The sequence below is a fragment of the Heloderma suspectum genome, chromosome 14 (genome assembly GCF_057233095.1).
Source record: "Heloderma suspectum isolate Gila_16-S chromosome 14, 16-S_ref, whole genome shotgun sequence".
NCBI lineage: Eukaryota > Metazoa > Chordata > Lepidosauria > Squamata > Helodermatidae > Heloderma > Heloderma suspectum.
Window position 1 is genome coordinate 22,065,340 of NC_139471.1, and position 21,897 is coordinate 22,087,236.

Sequence of the window (21,897 nt, forward strand, 5' to 3'; positions counted from 1 at the left end):
GGCAGCAGCAGATAGTAATGTTTTAAATCAGTGGAAAATGATGCAAAAATGCCAAAACGTTGTTGTTGTTGTTGTTTTTTCTCTTCCCACTTCTCCAGCACTCTTACTTTACTGTGCCTGACATCAGAGAACTTCCCAGCATACCTGAAAATGTGAGTAACTCCTCCTGGATTGTTGCACTGCAATATCTCTCCGCTCAGATGATGTAACACATACCATATGGTGTTTCAGAAATCATGTAGTAGGGAGTGGGAGGGAATCAATTGAACAGAAGACACATGAAAGTGCTTTTGAATCAAAATACTCTGTGTATGTGTGTGTGTGTGTAAAAATGTTTTTGAGGGACTTGGCAATTTTACAACTTTCCTTTCTAACACCCTATATAGTCATTTGGGGGTGAATTCCCTATGTTCCTAGAGCTTTCACCTTGATGAAGATTTGGGTCAACCTATCAGCATGTGTGAAACACTGTGCCAGCCTTCTCCAACCTGGTGCCCTTCAGATGTTTTGGACTACAACTCTCCCAGTATTCTTGACCTTTGGCCATGCTAGCTGGGGCTGATGGGAGTTGATGTCCAAAATATCTGGAAGGTGCCAAGTTGGAGAAGGCTGCACTTGGATGCCACTTTGGGGAGAGCTATTCTCAGAAACTTTTTTTTTTTTAGGACACCTATGCCTGTGTCCTGGGGCCTCAACTTGCTAATTTCCCATGTAAGTCGATACACAAAGACCATAAGAAGAACAGATTCCTTATCTGTAACTGATATTTGAATGATCTTATTTGTAGTTGCACAAACTGCGCTCCTTCCCTGCTCTAGAGAGAAAGTCATTTCTTGCAGTGTTCATGGAGAAACTGAGTGGGAAGTTGTTTCCCCCTACTTGAAGCATGCTCAGAAAAATAAAGCCTCTCCCTTCACTGGCAGGGGCACATGTAACAGCTCCTGGGCCTGAGTGCTAGAAGGGAAGGGCTGTAACTCAGTTCTACAGTACAAGTTTTGCATGCCAAAGGTCCCAGGTTCAATCCCTGGTATCTCCAGGTCGGGCTGGGAAATGTCCCCATCTAAAACCCTGAATAGCCACTTCCAGTCAGTGTAGTCTAACCTGAATCAGTGCCTGTACCAGATACATTAAGTTAAAGGAGACTTTTTATATAAATGAGGGATGTATTTGATCATTTCTCAAATATGAATGTTTACACTCTACCTACCAGACATAGACATTTCATTTTCAAAGAGCCAGTGTGGTGTAGTGGCAAGAGTGTTGGACTAGGAGCTGGGAGATCCGGGTTCTAGTCCCCACTCGGCCATGGAAGCTCGCTGGGTGACTTTGGGCCAGTCAAAAACTCTCAGCCCAACCTACCTCACAGGGTTGTTGTTGTGAGGATAAAATGGAGAGGAGGAGGATAATGTAAGCCGCCTTGGGTTCCTTGCAAGAGGAAAAAAGGTGGGGTATAAATGTAATAAATAAATAAATAAATTTTCTCTTGATGAAAGCAAACTGCTCTAGTCCACCCAGTAACTATCAGAGCTCAGTTCTGCCTTTTAGTCATGGATGTTTCATTGGCCTGGCTCACCCATACCACTAACCTATGGTGTGGTTTGTTGAAAACCAGCTTGTTGTTGGGTCTGAACCCATTCCTACAAACAAACCGACAAAACCATAACCAGCTACAATCCGCAAAGAGAAGCCATGGTATATTGTTGGCATTTGGCTTGTTGTGGTGTCTGAATGGAGAACTGTGGCTTATCTCTTGCTTGTTTGCCCTGATAACTGCCCTTAAACTGAGGCACCCAGCAAGAGCAGCCTGAAAATGAAACTGCTGTGAATGCTGGCAAAAAGGACAGGAGAGAAACAAACCAGAAATGGGGAAAACAAGCCATAGTTCATTTCCTCATCTGCAAGACAATTCATTGCTAAAGCAACAAACCATGGTTAACATAAACCATTACATATGAATGCAGCTGCTACTTTCCATTTGTGAGGGGGAGGCTGAGCCAAGGCAGAGCAAAGCAAAAAAAAGAGCAACAGCAGAAAGAAGCAAAGAAGACAATGTTGTCCTGTGCTCTGGTCCCTATAATACTGTACTTAATCTCACAAACTGTCATGGGTGTTGGTCCTAAAGCTCTTATGGGAATATTTTAAAGATGTTGTGTATACAGGTAAAAAGGGATGCAAGGCCTGGTTGTAAGACTGAAATAATAGTGTAACTGATATCCCATTTAGCTGTAAATTAACAGATGAGCACCATTGTTTAGGAAATGTATGAAAAAGTATAAATAGGAAACATGATTTAAATTAAATATTTAAATTGGTCTTTCTTCTTGCTGACTTAAATCTTAAATGACCTTGATTTAAATCAATCCACCCTGTATATTCCTATGATTTCCTGGAAATATGCTCTGTGCAGGCACAAAGCCCATGGGTGTGTCTGCACAGATGACCATTTGAAAATCATCCATTATAGGTAAGTGACCTGTTTTTCTTTCCATGGAGAGAAATGCTCTTGAGTGTGCTGGGTTCAGTTTGCAGGTGGAGAAAACTGAGATTCATGCTAAATAAACCATAGCATGATAGGGAATGGAGACGCATCTAGACTCCTGCCTAAGAGCAGCTCTTGTGGCTGGTTGTGCTCAATACCAATGTTTGTACACTGGTACAAACATTGGTTTCAGAAGTATAGGTTTTTTTCTTCTTCACCGGTGCCTTTTCTGTCTGCCAGTGTTTGTTGGCAGGAGTCCCGATGTATGAGTCAACTTCCCATAACGTTAGAGCAGTAGACATTCTGAATGCTCATGAATCAAAGGACGCTATAAAAACTGAAGGCTTTGGGCCAGGAAGACTTGGAAAGAAGTTTAAAGTTGTATGTTTCAGTCTGTGCGGAGGGTGAGACTTCTGGTAGTTGAAGGCATCTTCTGAGTGTGTGTGTGGGGGGGGGAATGAGGGGGGGGGTTCATGTTCATTTCCTTGAGGGGTGTCCAAAAAAGTTGCCTTAAAGATGCTGATGGCCCACTAGAGAAGAAGGAGAGAACAATGGGTGTGATAAAATATAGCTCTGTAAACTTTTATGCAGCTTTGCATGTGTGGATCTTGGAGCAAAGAGAAGAAAATGCAAAACAAACGCAGAGGCTGGCTGCTATGTTCTTGTTGTGCTGCCAGTTCCTCCTCCATATTCATCACTTTCCCATTCTGGACCCTCCCCAGCTTTGTCTTGTTTTCATCTGATTTAATTATGCTCCAACTTGTACAGTACCAAGCACACAGTTGATGCAAAGATGTTTAGTAATGGCAGCAGCAGTATGCTGCATTTGCATAATATAGCTAGGATTCTGTGCTATATGAGCAGTGTAAAGTAATGAAATTATTCATTATGAGCGGTGTAAAGTAATGAAATAGAGATAAGCTGACCATGGGACAAGGTGAGGGGGACACCTCAGGTTGTGGATGCTGAGTGGCAAGATGAAGAGGTGGACTTCCATTGGGAAGTTCTCCTGGAGAAGCCCCATTGCGATAAGTGCTTTTCTGCAGCTCCCATGTCTTTCAGTGGGGCTTGCATGCAAGAACTTCCCTATGGATTGTGTCCCATCTCACTTAGTGGGAGATGGTAGTGCCATGTTTGGATTTTCTGCCACCAGTACCACAGTGCTTTGGGCAAGCTTGTAGTATCATCCCCACATGCTGCTTTTTTTTTACCACCACCATGCCACACAGCAGCTCCAGCTTCCAAACGGCTTTTGTTTAGACACAAACATCTTGCTAATCAGCACAGATGGGATAAGAACTACAGGAAAAAAAGTACTTGCCAGTTGAACAAGATTTTTGATAAAATCCATTCTCTTTTCTCCATTCCCCCTCTACCTGGATGTGATAGTGCCCTTCTTACCTCAAGCTGTCTAATAAGACCTCAGTGACACCAGTATACTGACATAGCCTTTATTAACCAATGTGTGTTTGTTGTGTCTTTAAAAAAACAAAGCCACAAAACGTAACAGATCTTTACAAAGGCCGCGCTTAATTTTTTGTCTGTAGCTTTTCCTTTGTATTTGGACAGCAAGCTGTGGAACATATTTCTGCACAGTATGAAGCTTCTTGGCAAACTTCTCAAGCCAAGTATTGGGTTTTTTTAGAGTTATCTTTGGATCTGTCAAAAGTGCTAATAGGCTCTCTGAGCTTTTCTATGATTCTAAATCCTATTTGCTCTTTGTCATCTTTTGTGGGGTGCGCTTGAGTGTGTGTGTATGTGTTCCCCTGTTTACTCCATTTCCTAAAGGTTTCAGGTCCCACTTGAATTCATAATGAGCCTAAATGTGCTTTTATTAATGCACTTGTTTGTGATTACGCTTTACCTTTATAGCAATGTATAAACAATTCTGCTTGCTGAGCTCTCGAGCATGTGATTCATCTTGGCTTGTTGACCATCCACTCAGCTGTCATTCCTGACTACTCCATTATGAAGCTGCTTCTCTGAAACCCAGCAGCCCAATCCTTGGCTGGTATAGAGCAGCGCAGTTCTGCTAAGTCAGTGGGACGGTGCCTATTTACACTGCCTGTGCTCCACATTTGGGCTGGACAGTCCTCAACAAGAAGAGTTGGAGGAGCTTTAGAGGTGGCATCTTAGGTTAACTACAGGCTCTTGCTAGGGATTTTACAGGAGAGCTACTTGTAAGCAGTGGGCAGACCTTGCCCTCCGGAAGTCTTGGGGTTATTTTGGTTAAGCTTAAGTAACCCCTTCATTTATTCATTGATTACATTTCTATACTGCTCAATAGCCAAAGCTCTCTGTGTGGTTTACAAAGGTTAAAATCTTAAAAGTACATTATAAAAACCATTTAGATACAAACATATGAAGAGACAGCACACACAGAGACACACATATCTAAAACAATTTTAAACAATCAACAATAAGAAAATCCAGGAGCTGATTAAAACCTCATCATATGCTGCCGAATGCCTGAGAGAAGAGGAAGGTCTTAACCTGGTGCCAGGTGGGCCTCGTTGGAGAGATCATTCCATAATGGGGGGCCACCACTGAGAAGGTCCTCTTCCTTTTTGTTGCCTTCTGAGCCTCCTGTGGAGGAGGCACCTGGAGGAGGGCCTTAGATGATAAATGTAGTGTACAGGTAGGTTCATGCCGGGAGAGGTGCTCCATCAATTCCCAGTTGCAAACCTTACGTTGCTGTAAGCATCTCTGCTTGTGCCACCTTGTGCACCAGAATGACAACAGCTATTCTGAGGGCCGCTTACCCAATGCTCTTTTTTTTTCCACAGTTGAATAAAGTTCTTTCTCTCTTCTTCCTTCCTAGAGAAATCTGACTGAGTATTTTGTAGCTGTGGATGTGAACAACATGCTGCACCTGTATGCCAGTATGCTGTACGAACGCCGCATCCTCATTTGCTGCAGTAAGCTGAGCACTGTAAGTTGACAAGGAGGCATGTGCTTCCTTCTGTTCTGTATGGGAAGTGTCTCTTGGGGCACTGTAGAGGAGCTATTAGCAACTCAATAGGCCAGTGGGCCAATCTATAGATCTGGGAGCTGGAGAGGCTGTGTAGTATAGTGGCTAGAGCAGGGATAGGCAAAGTGATGCCAGTGGGCAGCAGTGTGACTTCCGACACCTTTCCTCCGGCCCATGGAGGTGCCCTACCCCTCCTACTTTTAAATTATTTCATTAATAACATTTCTTATTGGCAGCTGTGATCGCTTCAAAGCAAATTGAGGGCTCCTAGGTGCTCCAGTCTTCTTTTTCCATGAATGCCTCTGGGCCACATGTGGGGTTCAGAGTCATTCTTAGCAAATGAAGATGGCAGGCGGCTGCAGTGTGCCCATTTTGTGGTGGTGCCCAGGACAGTTTCTCAAATTGCCAAAAGTGCCCACAGGCCCAAAAGGTTGTCTACACCTGGATTACAGTGTTGTGCGAATTTTACTTTGGGTGCCCTTGGGTTAACCTATCCCACAGGGTCTTGGGGATAAAATGGGATAACCCCCGATGCACACCACTTTGGAGGGAATGTGGGATACAACTGAGAGAAAGACAAGTTAGAAATAGGACTTACCTGTGTCTCAAAACTAAGGTGTGGGGACAAGATTCTTGCCTTCCCACCTTCCTTGCTTCTGCGAGCATCTTTCCTCCCTTAGGCTGAACATGCCAGGCCCGCTTGCTGCCAAGGCCAGCTGGAAACATGCCTAGCTTTGTGTGTGTATTAACGGCAACCTCAGCAGCGTATAGGAGTTTGACAGAACTCTCTCAGGATATAGGGGGCTTCACAGAGGCTTCTTGGCCTTTGAAGTACAAAGTTTTTCCTTTTGGTGAAGGTGCTTTATAATAACATTTATGTGGTGTTAGCAATGGCCTATTTTGTGCACCGTATAGATAGATAATTTTTTTAAAGAAAAATTGATAAACGATGCTTTCAGATGGATCTTCTCATGACCTTCTCTTGATGAACTCTGATGGCGGATGATAAGAACAGCATTTTTCGCAATTTTGTTTGATAAGGATGCAGCTATAATGCTACTTAGGGTCCATCAAGTACCTGAGAGATGAAAGCTGCAGCACACTCAAAGGACCATCTGCTCTAAAAATGGCCCCATATCATTACTTAAAAAACAACAACACCACAACACCGCAGCTTGATTTAGTTCAAAGTTTAGATCTGTGTATTTCAAGGTTTTCGCAGTCAATAAGCTTGTGCTTTTTTATAACATAGAAGAAAATACTAAGTTTTTCTTTGTGTTTGCTCTGTAAATGGATATTGATTGGGTATTTTGTTTTGTGTGTTTTTTCCTTCATAAATGGTGAATGAAATATTTTCTCCCTAATGCTGTGGACTTAAATAGTTGAAAGGTGTTTTTCTGAAGCTCCATGTTGCTACAAGCTATTATCTGGCTTTTAAGTGACACTGTAGTCCCAGAGTCTGATCTTGATTGTATGATATTTCAACTGTATTATAGATGACCCAAAAGAACAGGTGGTAGAAAAAAGGGAAACAAACTGTGTTGAAGTTAATAAATAAGAGAGACCAACACCTGTTGATAGAAGAGACGAGGGGAGTGTTAAGACCCATCTCCAAGTAATACTCACACTGTGCCTAAATTCCAATGTGTTCTGGTGAACCGGCATAGAAAGTTAGTGGAAGGGTTTGCACAAGCTTTGGGCAAAATTGTGTGCTCTGTAGCTTTTCTCCTTAGAATTTTACACATGTCATGTGTGCCTGAATTGAAAACACATTTTTAAAAAGGGTGGGGTAAGGACTTGTACAAGGACTTCAGGGAAGTTATTGTTTCTAGCCCCTTTCTAAGTACGCTAGAAATTATAGGCTTTCACTTGCTTTTTCCTTAAGAAGTTCATTCACAGGCTGGGTTGTGTTTACATTTTCCTTCCCCTGTTTCTCCTTCCAAGTTATTTCAAAAACTGTCTAGTTTGTGGGCAGTGTGTGTGGAGGTGGAGGAAGAGGGAATCTGTTTTTCCCCTTTTTAAATGTGCCAGGAAAGATTGGAGCAACTGTTCTCTAAGACTGGCTTGAAGAGTTGGGCCAGGACCTCCGTGCAAATTGTAGCTATAGGCATCTACTTGCTTTATTTTGTGCTCTCCACAAGCCAAGATCCTGCAGCCAGAAACTGACCGAGCACAGATAATTCTTGAATAATTGGTGGGCATCCTGACCATGACCTGCAGTCTGTTCTTCACACACACAAACACACCACTGCCCTGAAATGGGGTTGTTAGCAGAGGAAATCTCTAGGAAATGAGTGGGGGAAAGGATGTGTTGTGGTGAGGAGGTGTGCTGTGCTGAAATCGTCTGATTTATAAAGCCCTATCAGTGTGGGAAAGTTAAACAAGGCCTTGGGTTGGTGAGGACAGCCAGTGATACTTCATGGATAATTAATAAGTGTCACCAAACCTCGAGAAGGCTGCTGCAGTTGGTTTTTCCCTTCATTTATTTTTATTATATTTATATCCTGCCTTATTTCCTCTTTCAAGCAACCCAAGGCGACTTTCATAGTCCTCCTCCTCTCCATTTTATCCTCACAGAAACCCTGTGAGGTAGATTAGCTAAGAGTCAGTCACTGGCCCAAAGTCACCCAGTGAGGTTCATGGCCGAGTGGGGTCTAGAACCTGGGCCTCCTGAGTCCCAGTGCATCACTCTAACCACTACACTACACTGGCTCTCTGAGTTGCATTGTTTTCTCCTTACAGACACATATTACCCAGGTGTCAGGAGTTATGCTGCATATTCATCAGCTAGACTTTGACAATTTTCCTTTGTTACATTCCCTACAAATATAATCCAGCAAATTTGGCAAAATACCACTAAATGCGGCTAGGGCAGTGCAGCCACAGAGGGAGAAATGCCTTCTCCAGTGATCATAGCAGGACTTAACGGCAGGAGTCAATTGTTCAGGCATGCAGGGTGGCCCATGCCATTTGAGGCTGATCAGTTCATCCCATCCGCAGCAACCACAGGAGTCTGCACAATGGGGCCGATCTCATTTTCAGTCTTTGACAGTCAATCATCTCAGTTTGAGATGATTCAGCAAAGGAGATCGTTACCTTGTCGTGGTGCTGGAGCTTGAGCACCTCAATGACGTCATGAGCTAAACCGTGAAGGGACACCCAAGACGGGAAGGTCATGGCAGAGAGGTCAGACTAAATACTAGCCCTGGGGAAGGAAACGGCAACCCACCCCAGTATTCTTGCCATGAAAACTAAATGGATCAGTACAACCAGAGATATGTTGGTATACCATCGGAAGATGGGATTCCCAGGTCGGAAGATGGTCAAAATGCTACTGGGGAGGAACAGAGGATAAGTTCAACTAGCCCCAGATGTGATGACGCAGCTAGCTCAAAGCCGAAAGGATGGCTAGCAGCCGATGGTGCTGGTGGTGAACGACAAATCCGATGTTCTAAAGATCAACACACCATAGGAACCTGGAATGTAAGCTCTATGAGCCAGGGCAAATTGGATGTGGTTATTGGGGAGATGTCAAGATTAAATATAGACAGTTTGGGTGTCAGTGAACTGAAATGGACTGGAATGGGCCACTTCACATCAAATGACCACCAGATCTACTACTGTGGACAAGAGGACCACAGAAGAAACGGAGTAGCCTTCATAATTAATAATAAAAGTGGCTAAAGCAGTGCTTGGATACAATCCAAAAAATGACAGAATGATCTCAATTCGAATTCAGGGTAAGCCATTTAACATCACAGTGATCCAAATATATGCCCCAACCACAGATGCTGAAGAAGCAGAAGTAGATCAGTTCTATGAGGATCTGCAGCACCTACTGGATAGTACGCCAAAGATGTTATTTTCATGACAGGAGACTGGAATGCTAAGGTGGGTAGTCAAACGACACCTGGAATTACAGGCAAGCATGGTCTGGGAGAACAAAATGAAGCAGGACATAGGCTGATAGAATTTTGCCAAGACAGCTCACTGTGCATAACAGATACTCTCTTCCGACAACCTAAGAGACGACTTTATACATGGACTTCACCAGACGGTCGACACCGAAATCAGATCGACTACATCCTTTGTAGCCAAAGGTGGCGGACATCTATGCAGTCGGTAAAAACAAGACCTGGAGCTGATTGTAGTTCAGATCATGAACTTCTTATTGCACAATTTAGAATCAGACTAAAGAGAATAGGGAAGACTCACAGATCAGTTAGATATGAGCTCACTAATATTCCTAATGAATATGCAGTGGAGGTGAAGAATAGATTTAAGGGACTAGATTTAGTAGATAGGGTCCCGGAAGAACTGTGGACAGAAGTTCGCAACATTGTTCAGGAGGTGGCAACAAAAAACATCCCAAAGAAAAAGAAAACCAAGAAGGCAAGATGGCTGTCTGCTGAGACACTGGAAGCAGCCCAAGAAAGGAGGAAAGCAAAAGGCAACAGTGATCAGGGGAGATATGCCCAATTAAATGCAAAATTCCAGAGGTTAGCCAGAAGAGATAAGGAATTATTTTTAAACAATCAATGTGTGGAAGCGGAAGAAGATAACAGAATAGGAAGGACAAGAGACCTCTTCCAGAAAATTAGGAACATCGGAGGTAAATTCCAGGCAAAAATGGGTCTGATCAAAAACAAAGATGGCAAGGACCTAACAGAAGCAGAAGAGAGCAAGAAAAGATGGCAAGAATATACGGAAGATCTGTATAGGAAGGATAATATCGGGGATAGATTTGACGGTGTGGTCAGTGAGCTAGAGCCAGACCTCCTGAAGATGGAGGTTGAATGGGCCTTAAGAAGCATTGCTAATAACAAGGCACAGGAGATGACGGTATCCCAGCTGAACTGTTTAAAATCTTGCAAGATGATGCTGTCAAGGTGATGCATGCCATATGCCAGCAAATTTGGAAAACACAAGAATGGCCAACAGATTGGAAAAAAAGCAACTTATATCCCCATACCAAAAAAGGGAAGCACCAAAGAATGTTCAAACTATCCAACAGTGGCACTTATTTCACATGCCAGTAAGGTAATGCTCAAGATCTTGCAAGGTAGACTCCAGCAATTCATGGAACGAGAATTGCCAGATGTACAAGCTGGGTTTAGAAAAGGCAGAGGAACTAGAGACCAAATTGCCAATATCCGCTGGATAATGGAGAAAGCCAGGGAGTTTCAGAAAAACATCTATTTCTGTTTTATTGGCTATTCTAAAGCCTTTGACTGTGTGGATCATAACAAATTGTGGCAAGTTCTTGGTGGTATGGGGATACCAAGTCATCTTGTCTGCCTCCTGAGGAATCTGTATAACGACCAAGTAGCAATGGTAAGAACAGACCACGGAACAACGGACTGGTTTAAGATTGGGAAAGGAGTAGGGCAGGGTTGTATACTCTCACCCTACCTATTCAACCTGTATGCAGAACACATCATGCGATGTGCTGGGCTTGATGAAGCCAAGACTGGAGTTAAAATTGCTGGAAGAAACATTAACAATCTCAGATATGCAGCTGATACCACTTTGATGGCTGAAAGCGAGGAGGAGCTGAGGAACCTCATGACGAAGGTGAAAGAAGAAAGTGCAAAAGCTGGGTTGCAGTTAAACCTCAAAAAACCCAAGATTATGGCAACCAGCTTGATTGATAACTGGCAAATAGAGGGAGAAAACGTGGAGGCAGTGACAGACTTTGTCTTTCTAGGCGCAAAGGTTACTGCAGACGCTGACTGCAGCCAGGAAATCAGAAGACGTTTACTTCTTGGGAGGAGAGCAATGACAAATCTTGATAAAATAGTTAAGAGCAGAGACATCACACTGACAACAAAGGTCCACATAGTTAAAGCAATGGTATTCCCCGTAGTAACCTATGGCTGCGAGAGCTGGACCATAAGGAAGGCTGAGCGAAGGAAGATAGATGCTTTTGAACTGTGGTGCTGGAGGAAAATTCTGAGAGTGCCTTGGACTGCAAGAAGATCAACCCTTTCCATACTCCAGGAAATAAAGCCAGACTGCTCACTTGAGGGCATGATATTAAAGGCAAAACTGAAGTACTTTGGCCACATAATGAGGAGACAGGATACCCTGGAGAAGATGCTGATGCTAGGGAAAGTGGAAGGCCAAAGGAAGAGGGGCCGACCAAGGGCAAGATGGATGGATGATATTCTGGAGGTGACGGACTCGACCTTGGGGGAGCTGGGGGTGGCGACGGCCGACAGGAAGCTCTGGCATGGGCTGGTCCATGAAGTCACGAAGAGTCGGAAGCAACTGACTGAATAAACAACAACAACAACATCTCAGTTTGGCTTACTATTAACAATGTGTTTTGTATCCAGCCTCCGCTCATCAGATGAGGTCTGTGATAAATGTGCTTGATAGCTTGTATATTTGGGGAGGTATTGGGGGAGGGGAAGTAACCATTACTATCTTGCAAGAATAGAAGGTCCCTGCCCATGAGTAACCAAGGTGAGGGACCCCCCTGTGCATGCTGAAATGAAAAGTTGTGTCCACATTTTTCCAGATAAAAGGTGGCATTACCATCATACACTTGGAGATTCCTTGTTACATTGATTAATACTTTAAGAATCTCATGTTGTTGGATAACTGGACACAATAAACTCATTGTTGACCTGATGTTGACGCCAGATTTTAAGAAAAGCAAGCCTTCCAAAATGTCATTTAACTCTCTGGGGGGAGGCCCTCACAAAGAGATGACGGCCCATACTTCACATTAATAGACCCACTGTTTGGAAACGGAGCTGCGTTTTGAGATGGGCTCATCCCAGGATTGTTAACATGTTTGCTCTGGTACTTACCACTTATATTCTCTGACCTGTTCAGTTAATAAAATTAACATACACTTCACAATAGCATCTTGACTATACGACTGCAAGGTGGCAGCCAGCGCATGCTTGGAGGAAAGGCAGTCAGGTTCATTCATTGAGCCACGAGGCCTGGCTTCTTACTATTTCCTAACACAAGTATTTAATACTAGTTTGGCAGCTCTGAGAAGTTCCCAGCTGGGACAGAGTAAGATTTAAAAAGTGACAGAGGCCTAACATTCACTCTGGTCTGTGGTGGTGCTGATGATTGTGCCACCAATATACGTAGCAATTTAGGAAGGGAAGGAGGAAGAGGGAAACTACCCTCCATGGCATCCAGCCAATGCCAGAAGTTCCCCAGCAAAGTTTTATTTGCTTTAAATTTCTTAGACTCATTTAGGTTCTGGCCCAACTGAGTATTGCTCTTTCAAGTTTAGCCCTACACAGAGTTTTTAATTAAAACGCAAAACTCAAGGAAAAGTGTGTGTGTGTGTGTGTGAGAGAGAGAGAGAGAGAGAGAGTGAGAGAGAGAGAGAGAGAGATCCTTTTCTGGACTCTTTGAGGCATCCAATCAGAAGATGTCCCCACCTCAATCTGGTTATCAGCCAGGAAGTTTGCTCACCTGAGTAAAGATGGCAAAATGCTAGATCAAAGAACAGTTTGCATAATGCCTATGAAGCCCTTTCCATCTTTTCTAGAAATGGAAATCAAAACCTGATGCAGTGCAGCTGATCCCCTAAACTAGGTTATCTTTGGGTTTCTTCTGTTACCCATCCGTAGCCATCCTCATTTCCAACCCCACTTTTTTACTTTCAAGACCATTTGAACTTCTCATACTCTCTTAGAAGTATGAGAAGCTGCCTTCATTTGAAACTTGCATCTAGATACACAAAACAGTATCTGGATGATTTCCCCCTCCGGTTAGACTGTCTGCACCGAAATTAGATTTGCCCTGAATATATGTGTGCTTTTTTTTCTTTTCTTTTTTAAGGAGGAGGGGTTTCATAGGACTTAAGATTTGCCCCCACCAACTTTTCAATGTACCTTGTTCAGCTATTGCTGCTGCTTTTGTGCCCCCCACCCCCAGTTACACAATAAACAGGGATGTCTCTGAATCAATTCAAAGAGATGGCAGGAAGCATTATCCTCCCTCTGAATAGGCTTCATCATGTTGTCACATAGTCAAATCTAAAGCAATTACAAAACAATTCAGAATGAGGGCAACAGTTCCTGCCTTCACTCTGAATATGTGTTGGGGAGGAGGGAGCTGCTCTGCAGCCATTTGTGTCCCTGTTTGCAACACTCCCATTGAAAAATTGCTGAAATGGAGGTTGTGTGTTATAGTAGGCACATAATTTAATGAAATCCCCCTCTACCCTAAGGAAATATAATCATTTACATTCTAGCTTAGAAACTGCTGATTGTTGTTGTTGTTGTTCAGTCGTTCAGTCATGTCCGACTCTTCGTGACCCCATGGACCATAGCACGCCAGGCCTTCCTGTCCTGCGCTCTCTCCCAGAGCGTGCTCAAGTTCATATTCATTGCATCGGTGATGCTATCTAGCCATCTCATCCTCTGCCGTCCCCTTCTCCTTTTGCCTTCAGGCTTTTCCAGCATCAGGGTCTTTTCCAGAGAGTTTTCTCTTCGCATTAGGTGGCCAAAATATTTGAGCTTCAGCTTCAATGTCTGTCCTTCCAATGAGCACTCAGGGTTGATTTCCTTTAGGATTGACTGATTTGACCTCCTTGCAGTCCAGGGCACTCGTAAGAGTCTTCTCCAGCACCACAGTTCGAAAGCATCAATTCTTCGGCGCTCAGCCTTCCTTATAGTCCAGCTCTCACAGCCATACATTACTACTGGGAAAACCATAGCTTTGATTAGATGGACCTTTGTCGGCAAGGTGATGTCTCTGCTTCTTACTATGCTGTCTAGGTTTGCCATAGCTTTCCTCCCAAGGACCAAGCGTCTTTTAATTTCATGGCTACAGTCACCGTCTGCGGTGATCTTGGAGCTCAAGAAAGTAAAATCTGTCACTGCTTCCATTTCTTCCCCTTCTATATGCCAGGAAGTGATGGGGCCAGATGCCATGATCTTAGTTTTTTTTAATGTTGAGTTTCAAACCAGCTTTTGCACTCTCCTCTTTCACCCTCAGCAAGAGGCTCTTTAGCTCCTCTTCGCTTTCTGTCATTAGGGTGGTATCGTTTGCATATCGGAAGTTGTTGATAATTCTCCCAGCAATCTTAATTCCGACCTGTGATTCATCCAACCCAGCATTTCTCATGATGTACTCTGCATATAAGTTAAATAAGCAGGGTGACAATATACAGCCTTATCATACTCCTTTCCCAATTTTGAACCACTCGGTTGTTCCATGTCTGGTTCTGACTGTTGCTTCTTGACCCTCGTACAGGTTTCTCAGGAGACAGGTAAGGTGGTCTGGTACTCCCATCACTTTAAGAATTTGCCACAGTTTGTTGTGATCCACACAACCAAAGGCTTTAGCGTAGTCAATGAAGCAGAAATAGACGTTTTTCTGGAATTCTCTTGCTTTCTCCATGATGCAGCGAATGTTGGCGATTTGATCTCTAGTTCCTCTGCCTCTTCGAAACCCAGCTTGTACTTCCGGTAGTTCTCGGTTCGCATACTGCTGAAGCCTAGCTTGTAGGATTTTGAGCATCACCTTGCTGGCATGTGAAATGAGCGCAATTGTGCGGTAGTTTGAACACTCTTTGGCGTTGCCCTTCTTTGGAATTGGAATGTAAACTGACCTTTTCCAGTCTTGCGGCCATTGTTGAGTGTTCCAGATTTGTTGGCATATTGAATGCAGCACTTTAACAGCATCATCTTTTAGGATTTTAAATAGCTCAGCTGGAATACTGTCATCTCCGCTAGCTTTGTTGTTACTAACGCTTCCTAAGGCCCACTTGACTTCACTCTCGAGGATGTCCGGCTCAAGTTCAGTGACCGCACTATCCTGGCTATCAGGGACATTCAGATCTTTCCTGTATAGTTCTTCTGTGTATTCTTGCCACCTCTTCTTAATCTCATCTGCTTCTGTTAGGTCCCTGCCTTCTTTGTCCTTTATCATGCCTGTCTTTGCACAAAACGTTCCCTTGAGATCTCCGATTTTCTTGAAGAGATCTCTAGTCTTTCCCATTCTGTTGTTTTCTTCAATTTCTTTGCATTGTTCATTTAAGAAGGCCTTCTTGTCTCTCCTTGCTATTCTCTGGAGCTCTGCATTCAGTTGGGTATATCTTCCCCTTTCTCCCTTGCTTTTCGCTTCCCTTCTTTCCTCAGCTACTTGTAAAGCCTCATCAGACAGCCACTTGGCTTTCTTGCCTTTCTTTTTCTTTGGGATGGATTGAGTTGCTGCCTCCTGAACAATGTTACGGACCTCCGTCCATAGTTCCTCAGGCACTCCGTTTATCAGGTCTAATCCCTTAAATCTATTCCTCAACTCCACTGTATATTCATAAGGGATAAGATTTAGGTCATACCTGAATGGTTTAGTGGCTTTCCCTACGTTCTTCAATTTAAGCCGAACTTTTGCAACAAGAAGTTCATGATCTGAGCCTCAGTCAGCTCCAGGTCTTGTTTTTTACTGACTGTATAGAGCTTCTCCATCTTTGGCTGCAAAGGACATAATCAATCTGATTTCGATATTGACCATCTGGTGATGTCCATGTGTAGAGTCGCCTCTTGTGCTGTTGGAAAAGAGTGTTTGCTATGATCAGCGTGTTCTCTTGGCAAAACTCTATTAGCTTTTGTCCTGCTTCATTTTGTACACCAAGGCCATGCCTGCTTGTTATCCCGGTGATTTCTTGACTTCCTACTTTAGCATTCCAATCCCCTATGATGAAGAGGACCTCTTTTTTTGGTGTTAGTTCTAGAAGGTGTTGTAGGTCTTCATAGAACCGATCAACCTCAGCTTCTTCGGCATCAGTGGTTGGGGCATAGACTTGAATTACTGTGATGTTGAATGGTTTGCCTTGGATTCGTACTGAGATCATTCTATCATTTTTAAAATTGTACCCCAGTACTGCTTTTCCCACCCTTTTGTTGACTATGAGTGCTACTCCATTTTTCTAAGGGATTCTTGCCCACAGTGGTAGATATAATGGTCACCTGAATTAAATTTGCCCATGCCTGTCCATTTTAGTTCGCTGATTCCCAAGATGGTGATGTTCAATCTTGCCATCTCATGTTTGACCACCTCCAGCTTACCTTGATTCATTGATCTTACATTCCAGGTTCCTAAACAATTTTGTTCTTTACAGCATTGGACTTTCTTTTCACCACCAGACACATCCACAGCTGAGTGTCCTTTCAGCTTTGGCCCAGCCGCTTCACTCTTTCTGGCGCTACTTGGAAATACCCTCTGCTCTTCCCCAGTAGTATATTGGACACCTTCCGACCTGAGGGGCTCATCTTCCGGCGTCATCTCTTTTAGCCTTGTGATACGTTCCATGGGGTTTTCTTGGCAAGAATCCTGGAGTGGGTTGCCATTCCCTTCTCCAGTGGACCACATTTTGTCAGAACTCTCTGCCATGACCAGTCTGTCTTGGGTGGCCCCGCACGGCATAGCTTATGGCTTCACTGAGTTACGCAAGCCCCTTCGCCACAACAAGGCAGTGATCCATGAAGGGGAGAAACTGCTGATAGAATGTTTCAAATACTCAACTTGTGTGAGAGTGACTTGGCTGTTTCCTCGTTCACTTCCTCGTAATGCCTTAAGTTTTTTGTGGGATTGTCAGTGTCTTAATGTTTATCTGAAGTGCAACCTTTGTCCTTTTCGTCATCTGAAATGGGGATTTTTGGCATCTGCTAGTTTGGGGTTAAATTCCAATATAACCTTCTGCTGAGCTTGCCAAGCCACTGAATGAAGTGAGGAATAAATCAACAATAAGCTGTTATTATTCAGATAGATTAATTTTCCACTATGCTAAGAAAGCTGGTATTTATAGCCACAAAGGAGTAGGGTGGGGTGGGGGAGTGGTGAATTAAGGAATATATTCAGTGCATAGGCCATTAGCTGCTTGATCCCCCTTTCTCATTCTGTGCCCCCACCCCCCCAAATTTCTCCTAGCAGGAGATCTGCATTGCCAAAATATCTTGTGCTTAAGGTGAAGACCACACCCCTTGTTGTGAACTGTTGTTAACTGGCTCCTTTTTATATTAAATGGCATAAATAAGCCTTAATAGATGCCATTTTTGCAAACTGTGCAAGGTAAAAGTTGGATCGGTATAGTGGGAAATTAATATTAGCAATTTTGGTAAAGCTTAATTATTTTGGGGGTGGGTTGGGAAAGAAGAAACAGAATAGAGGAATAACTTAAAGGTTTTATCCAAGAATGCATTGGTGAATTTTGTGTTGCGAAGGTATGGTACGATTACTGCTTTGTTTTGTATTTTAGCCATTCTAACCAGTATAATCTTTCTCTGGCCACAACAGAGCATAAACTTCTGGCTTTCACATTGAATGCATTTGTATATCAGGCACAAAAAATCACTGAGGGATTACACTTGGCATGTATGTACAGCCTTTCCCTGGGTGCGATTGTGGGGGAAGAAAAGAAAAGGAGAAAGAAAATCCATCTGTTTTTCAAGTAGCAAATGGCGGAATCTATTTTTATTTTTATTTATTTTTTTAATTATGGCTGCTTTCCCATACCAAGGTTCAGAGACGTTCTGCTACCCCCTAGAGCTTACCCAAATCTCTGGCCACCTCCTTATAGCATATCAAGATTGGTCAAGATCCAGCAGCACGGCAAATGCTATTCAGGGTGGCTTCCAATCCCAAGAAATAAATATATATTTTTTAAATAAAAACTTGCTTAAAACAATAACAGAACAAATCCATTCAAAAAGAATTAAAAACAGAACAATAACAGAATAAAAACAGCACCCAACCCAACAGATCAGCTTACATGACAAAGGCCTGCTTGTATAAAGTCTTTGGACCTGCACGGTCACCACAGCATGCCGCCCACCCTTTTGAATATTCAAGCCGCGGTGATGTGCAGTTGTGGCTTATCCTGTCATGCAAATCCAGTGAGGGTGGCTTATGCAAGCGTAAACTTTCACATAACCCATGGGCTGTTTAAAGGTTATGCAAGGGTTGTTTAATCCTCGCATAAGCTATCTTCACTGGGTTCACATGACAGGATAAGCTACAACGACTGTCTGCTGTGACTTGAGTATTCAAAATGGGCGCTGGCATGCACTGCAACATGCAGTGGTTTGAATAAGCCATGGTGGGCTGTGGTGATTGTGTGAACTGGCAGCTTGTCTGCTGGAAGAAGGAAGCAGAGAGGGAGCCAACCTACATGATATGAAGTCACCTTCTACTGACAAAGGGCCTGTTTGCACAATCAAGCACCCCAGACCATGGCTTATTTAAGCCACGGTGGGCTGTGGCGCATGCAGCCAGTCATTTTGAACTGCAAAGCCCATGACTGCAGCTTGCCATGTCATCTGAACCCGGCGATTAACAAATCACACAGAACCCATTGTCTCTTTTAGGGTTCTGGGTGGTTTATTAAACCACGTCAACAACTCACCTTCACTGGGTTCTGACAATACAACAGGCCTCAATTGCAGCTTGAACATTCAAAAGCTACCCAGCACATGGTGCAACCCACCATGGCTTAAATAAGCCAGGCTGGGCTGCAGTGATTGTGTGAACCTGTTCAGTATCATCCGTGAAGGTCAGTCTCCATACAACACTTAAACTGCCTCCTGAGGTGAAGGGGGTTCATTAGCAGTGGGACAGGCAACAAGAACAATCGTCTCTGTGCCTTCTTGTGATCCAGGCAGGCATAGAGACAATGCAGTCAAGAGGACCCACCCTCTTCATCTTGGAGTTCCTGACAGGGCATCAGGAAGTTTTCTATCTCTTACGGATGCGTGTGCTGATGTTGTCATTTTTGTGCCTTTCAGTTAACTGCCTGTATCCATGGCTCTGCAGCTATGCTTTACCCAATGTTTTGGCAGCATGTTTACATCCCTGTTCTGCCCCCGCACCTCTTGGACTACTGCTGGTAAGGCTATATGTCTTTTTTTAATCTGCATTACAGTCTTACAAGTCTGAATTTTTAAAGATTTCAATAGTTAAAAAATAATGTGGTGTTCAAATCTGTCAAAAATATGTACGTGTGTGTATGTGTGAACATTAAGCGGCCGATCCAGAGATACAGATTTTTCATGGCCTAATTTAATAGTACAGACCTTAAAAGTTTCTCTGACATATGTTCCTATGGAATATTTTCACATTTCCTGCTCAAAGAATAACTCACTCTTGCTGTTTTTAAGTGGGTCAGGAGGAGATAAGGAACTTTATTTTGAGTTCCTCTCCTCAAACGCGTTGCTGTTGTCTACCAGTTCCTGTTGTGACTTCCCTTATGTTGACTTGTAAGACAGTATGGTAGTAAATAACTTTCAGATGTTTGCAGAGTGGGTCGTGGCAGCCCTGTTTTTTCCTCCTTGCTGCACCTTAACTTATAGCATCCTTTTGCCAGAGTGGCAGTTTGGTCAAATTCTGGGTGACCTCTGCTCTCCCACCTCCCCATCATGAGCCTGCGCCGTAACTCTGGATGACCCTTGCAACATACTCCACTTTTTCATTTGGCCAGCTGTGGCCTAGTGCCTGAAATTGCTCCCATATTTATTTATTATTTATTTATTTGTGTTATTTATATACCACTAAATATAATAACATCCCTAAGTGGTTAATATGTTTCATGCTGGACTCCTAGGATGAACACAGACATAACATTTTAAGACTGGCAGAGATAGCTTGATAGAGTCTTTGATGCCCTCAAAACACAGGTACATTTTTTCCATCTTGGGTTGAGCTCTGGAGGAAAAAAACACGGTTTTGCAGGCTTTCAGTGTGGTTTCAGGCTGAATGTAGGAAAAGTCCATTTCTCATCTGACTGTGTTGTGACTGAGATGCCTACTGGCTAGTGTCTGTGAAATCACCCATACATACCTCCTTCAGGAAAACCTTTTTTTGTAAGGTGAGGGGTGAATGTATGTGTGCATAAACACATCTTCCTGCTCAAAAAGTAAATTTAAAAGTTAGAATAGTCTGCCTGATGCACAAGACAAGAGTTGATTCAGTCAGTGATTGACTTGCCTGTAACTTAACAGTGTGCACATTTGTATCACCAGGGTTCATAGTGTGGGTGAAGAACCCACCATAAGCACTCCAGAAATATTACATCTGTCCTCACCTTATTTGCTATCAATAAGAGATCACTGCCATAACAGATGTTGTTGCAAAAGCAACTGTTCTATGAAAAGAAAGCTCACAGCCTTACCAAGAAGCATTCCTTTTCTGTAGTTTGTACATGCAAGCAAATCCTTTAGCACCTAGACACAGAGACCTGATTAGCAAGTAATGACAGCAATTCCTGGGTTGTTTAACTCAGAAATTGCTTGGGACAAGTGCTGCAGGTGAGCCATTTCCAATTTCAATCAACAACCTAGGAAATCCCTATTCTTGGGTTGTTTTGTGTCATGAGAACCTAGAAACTTCAGGTTGTTTATGGGTTAAACAACCCAGAGTTAACCCAACAACAAACCTTGGGGAATTGTTGAGTTAACTCTGTGTTGTTTAACCCATAGTTTCTGAGTTGGCACGTTGTGAAACAAACCAGGAATGGAGCATTCCTGGATTCTTAATCGAAATCAGAAAGGGCTCATACAGGGCACTAGTCCCAGGCAATTTCTGGGTTAAACAGCCTAGGTATTGCTGCTGTTACATGGGAACTGGATCAGAGTATAGGTAGCAGGCTGCTTTTGATCTCAGGCCATTTTCTGTGAGAACTCCATGTACACAAGCTGGGTTATGTTGCAAGGCTGTTTCTCCCTCCTCCCTCCAACCCCCTCCCCCTAGAAGATGTTAACAAAGCTGTTACAGTAAATGTTCCAGCGTGCAGGTGTGTGAATTGCAGGGGAGGCTGGGAGGGTGTTCCTATAAATGTTCTTTTCTTCTTTAGGCTGCTTTTGAAGGTGGCCGCTGCAGTTTCCCCCACCTTGCAAAACTGGATATGCTTGAGTCTGGCTGAAGTGCTCTGCTGCTGCGATCATTACCATTGTGGTGTGCTTGGAATGGCCATGCCAAGCGCATGGGGGGAGCTGTCACTTGCCGCTTCAGGCCTCCAAGAAAAAATGACTTGCAGCAAAATATAATTATGCCAGAGGACCCAGCTATTTTCCCCCTTGATTACAGTATCCCGTTGACAAAAACATTGGTTAGTTACATACATTTACTCAGCAGAGAATAAATAATGGTTTCTTGTTCCCCTCCTCTTGCCTGCATTATTTAACATATAAAGCTTCTAGGTTTGGCAGGAACTAAAATTTACCAATAAACACCTGCAACATTTTTAAGAATAGCTTTTGAAGTGCAGCCCCCACCCCACCCCGGCAACATCCCTACAATTTGCTAGCTAGGCTCATGCTGCTCCCATTTCTCTCGATCCTAGTTAGCTTTGTGCCGCTTCTTGTTAATTTCACACTAAGGAACCGAGGAATAGGGGCAGGAATAGAGCACTTTGCAAAGAGAAAGCATACCAGTTCTGAAGAGCACCTGATTGACCTGGAGGTTGGAATCCAGC

At 43.4% G+C, this 21,897-nt stretch overlaps 1 protein-coding gene across 1 annotated transcript in view; it reads left to right on the plus strand.

Moving 5' to 3' along the window:
• DENND1A (DENN domain containing 1A) overlaps positions 1 to 21,897 on the plus strand; it is a 296,658-nt gene that overhangs the window by 167,400 nt on the left and 107,361 nt on the right. Inside the window, exons 8-10 of the mRNA XM_084820777.1 lie at positions 99 to 152; positions 5,301 to 5,411; positions 19,214 to 19,314. Of these exons, the coding sequence (XP_084676903.1) occupies positions 99 to 152; positions 5,301 to 5,411; positions 19,214 to 19,314 (266 nt within the window). The remainder of the gene's footprint in view (positions 1 to 98; positions 153 to 5,300; positions 5,412 to 19,213; positions 19,315 to 21,897) is intronic.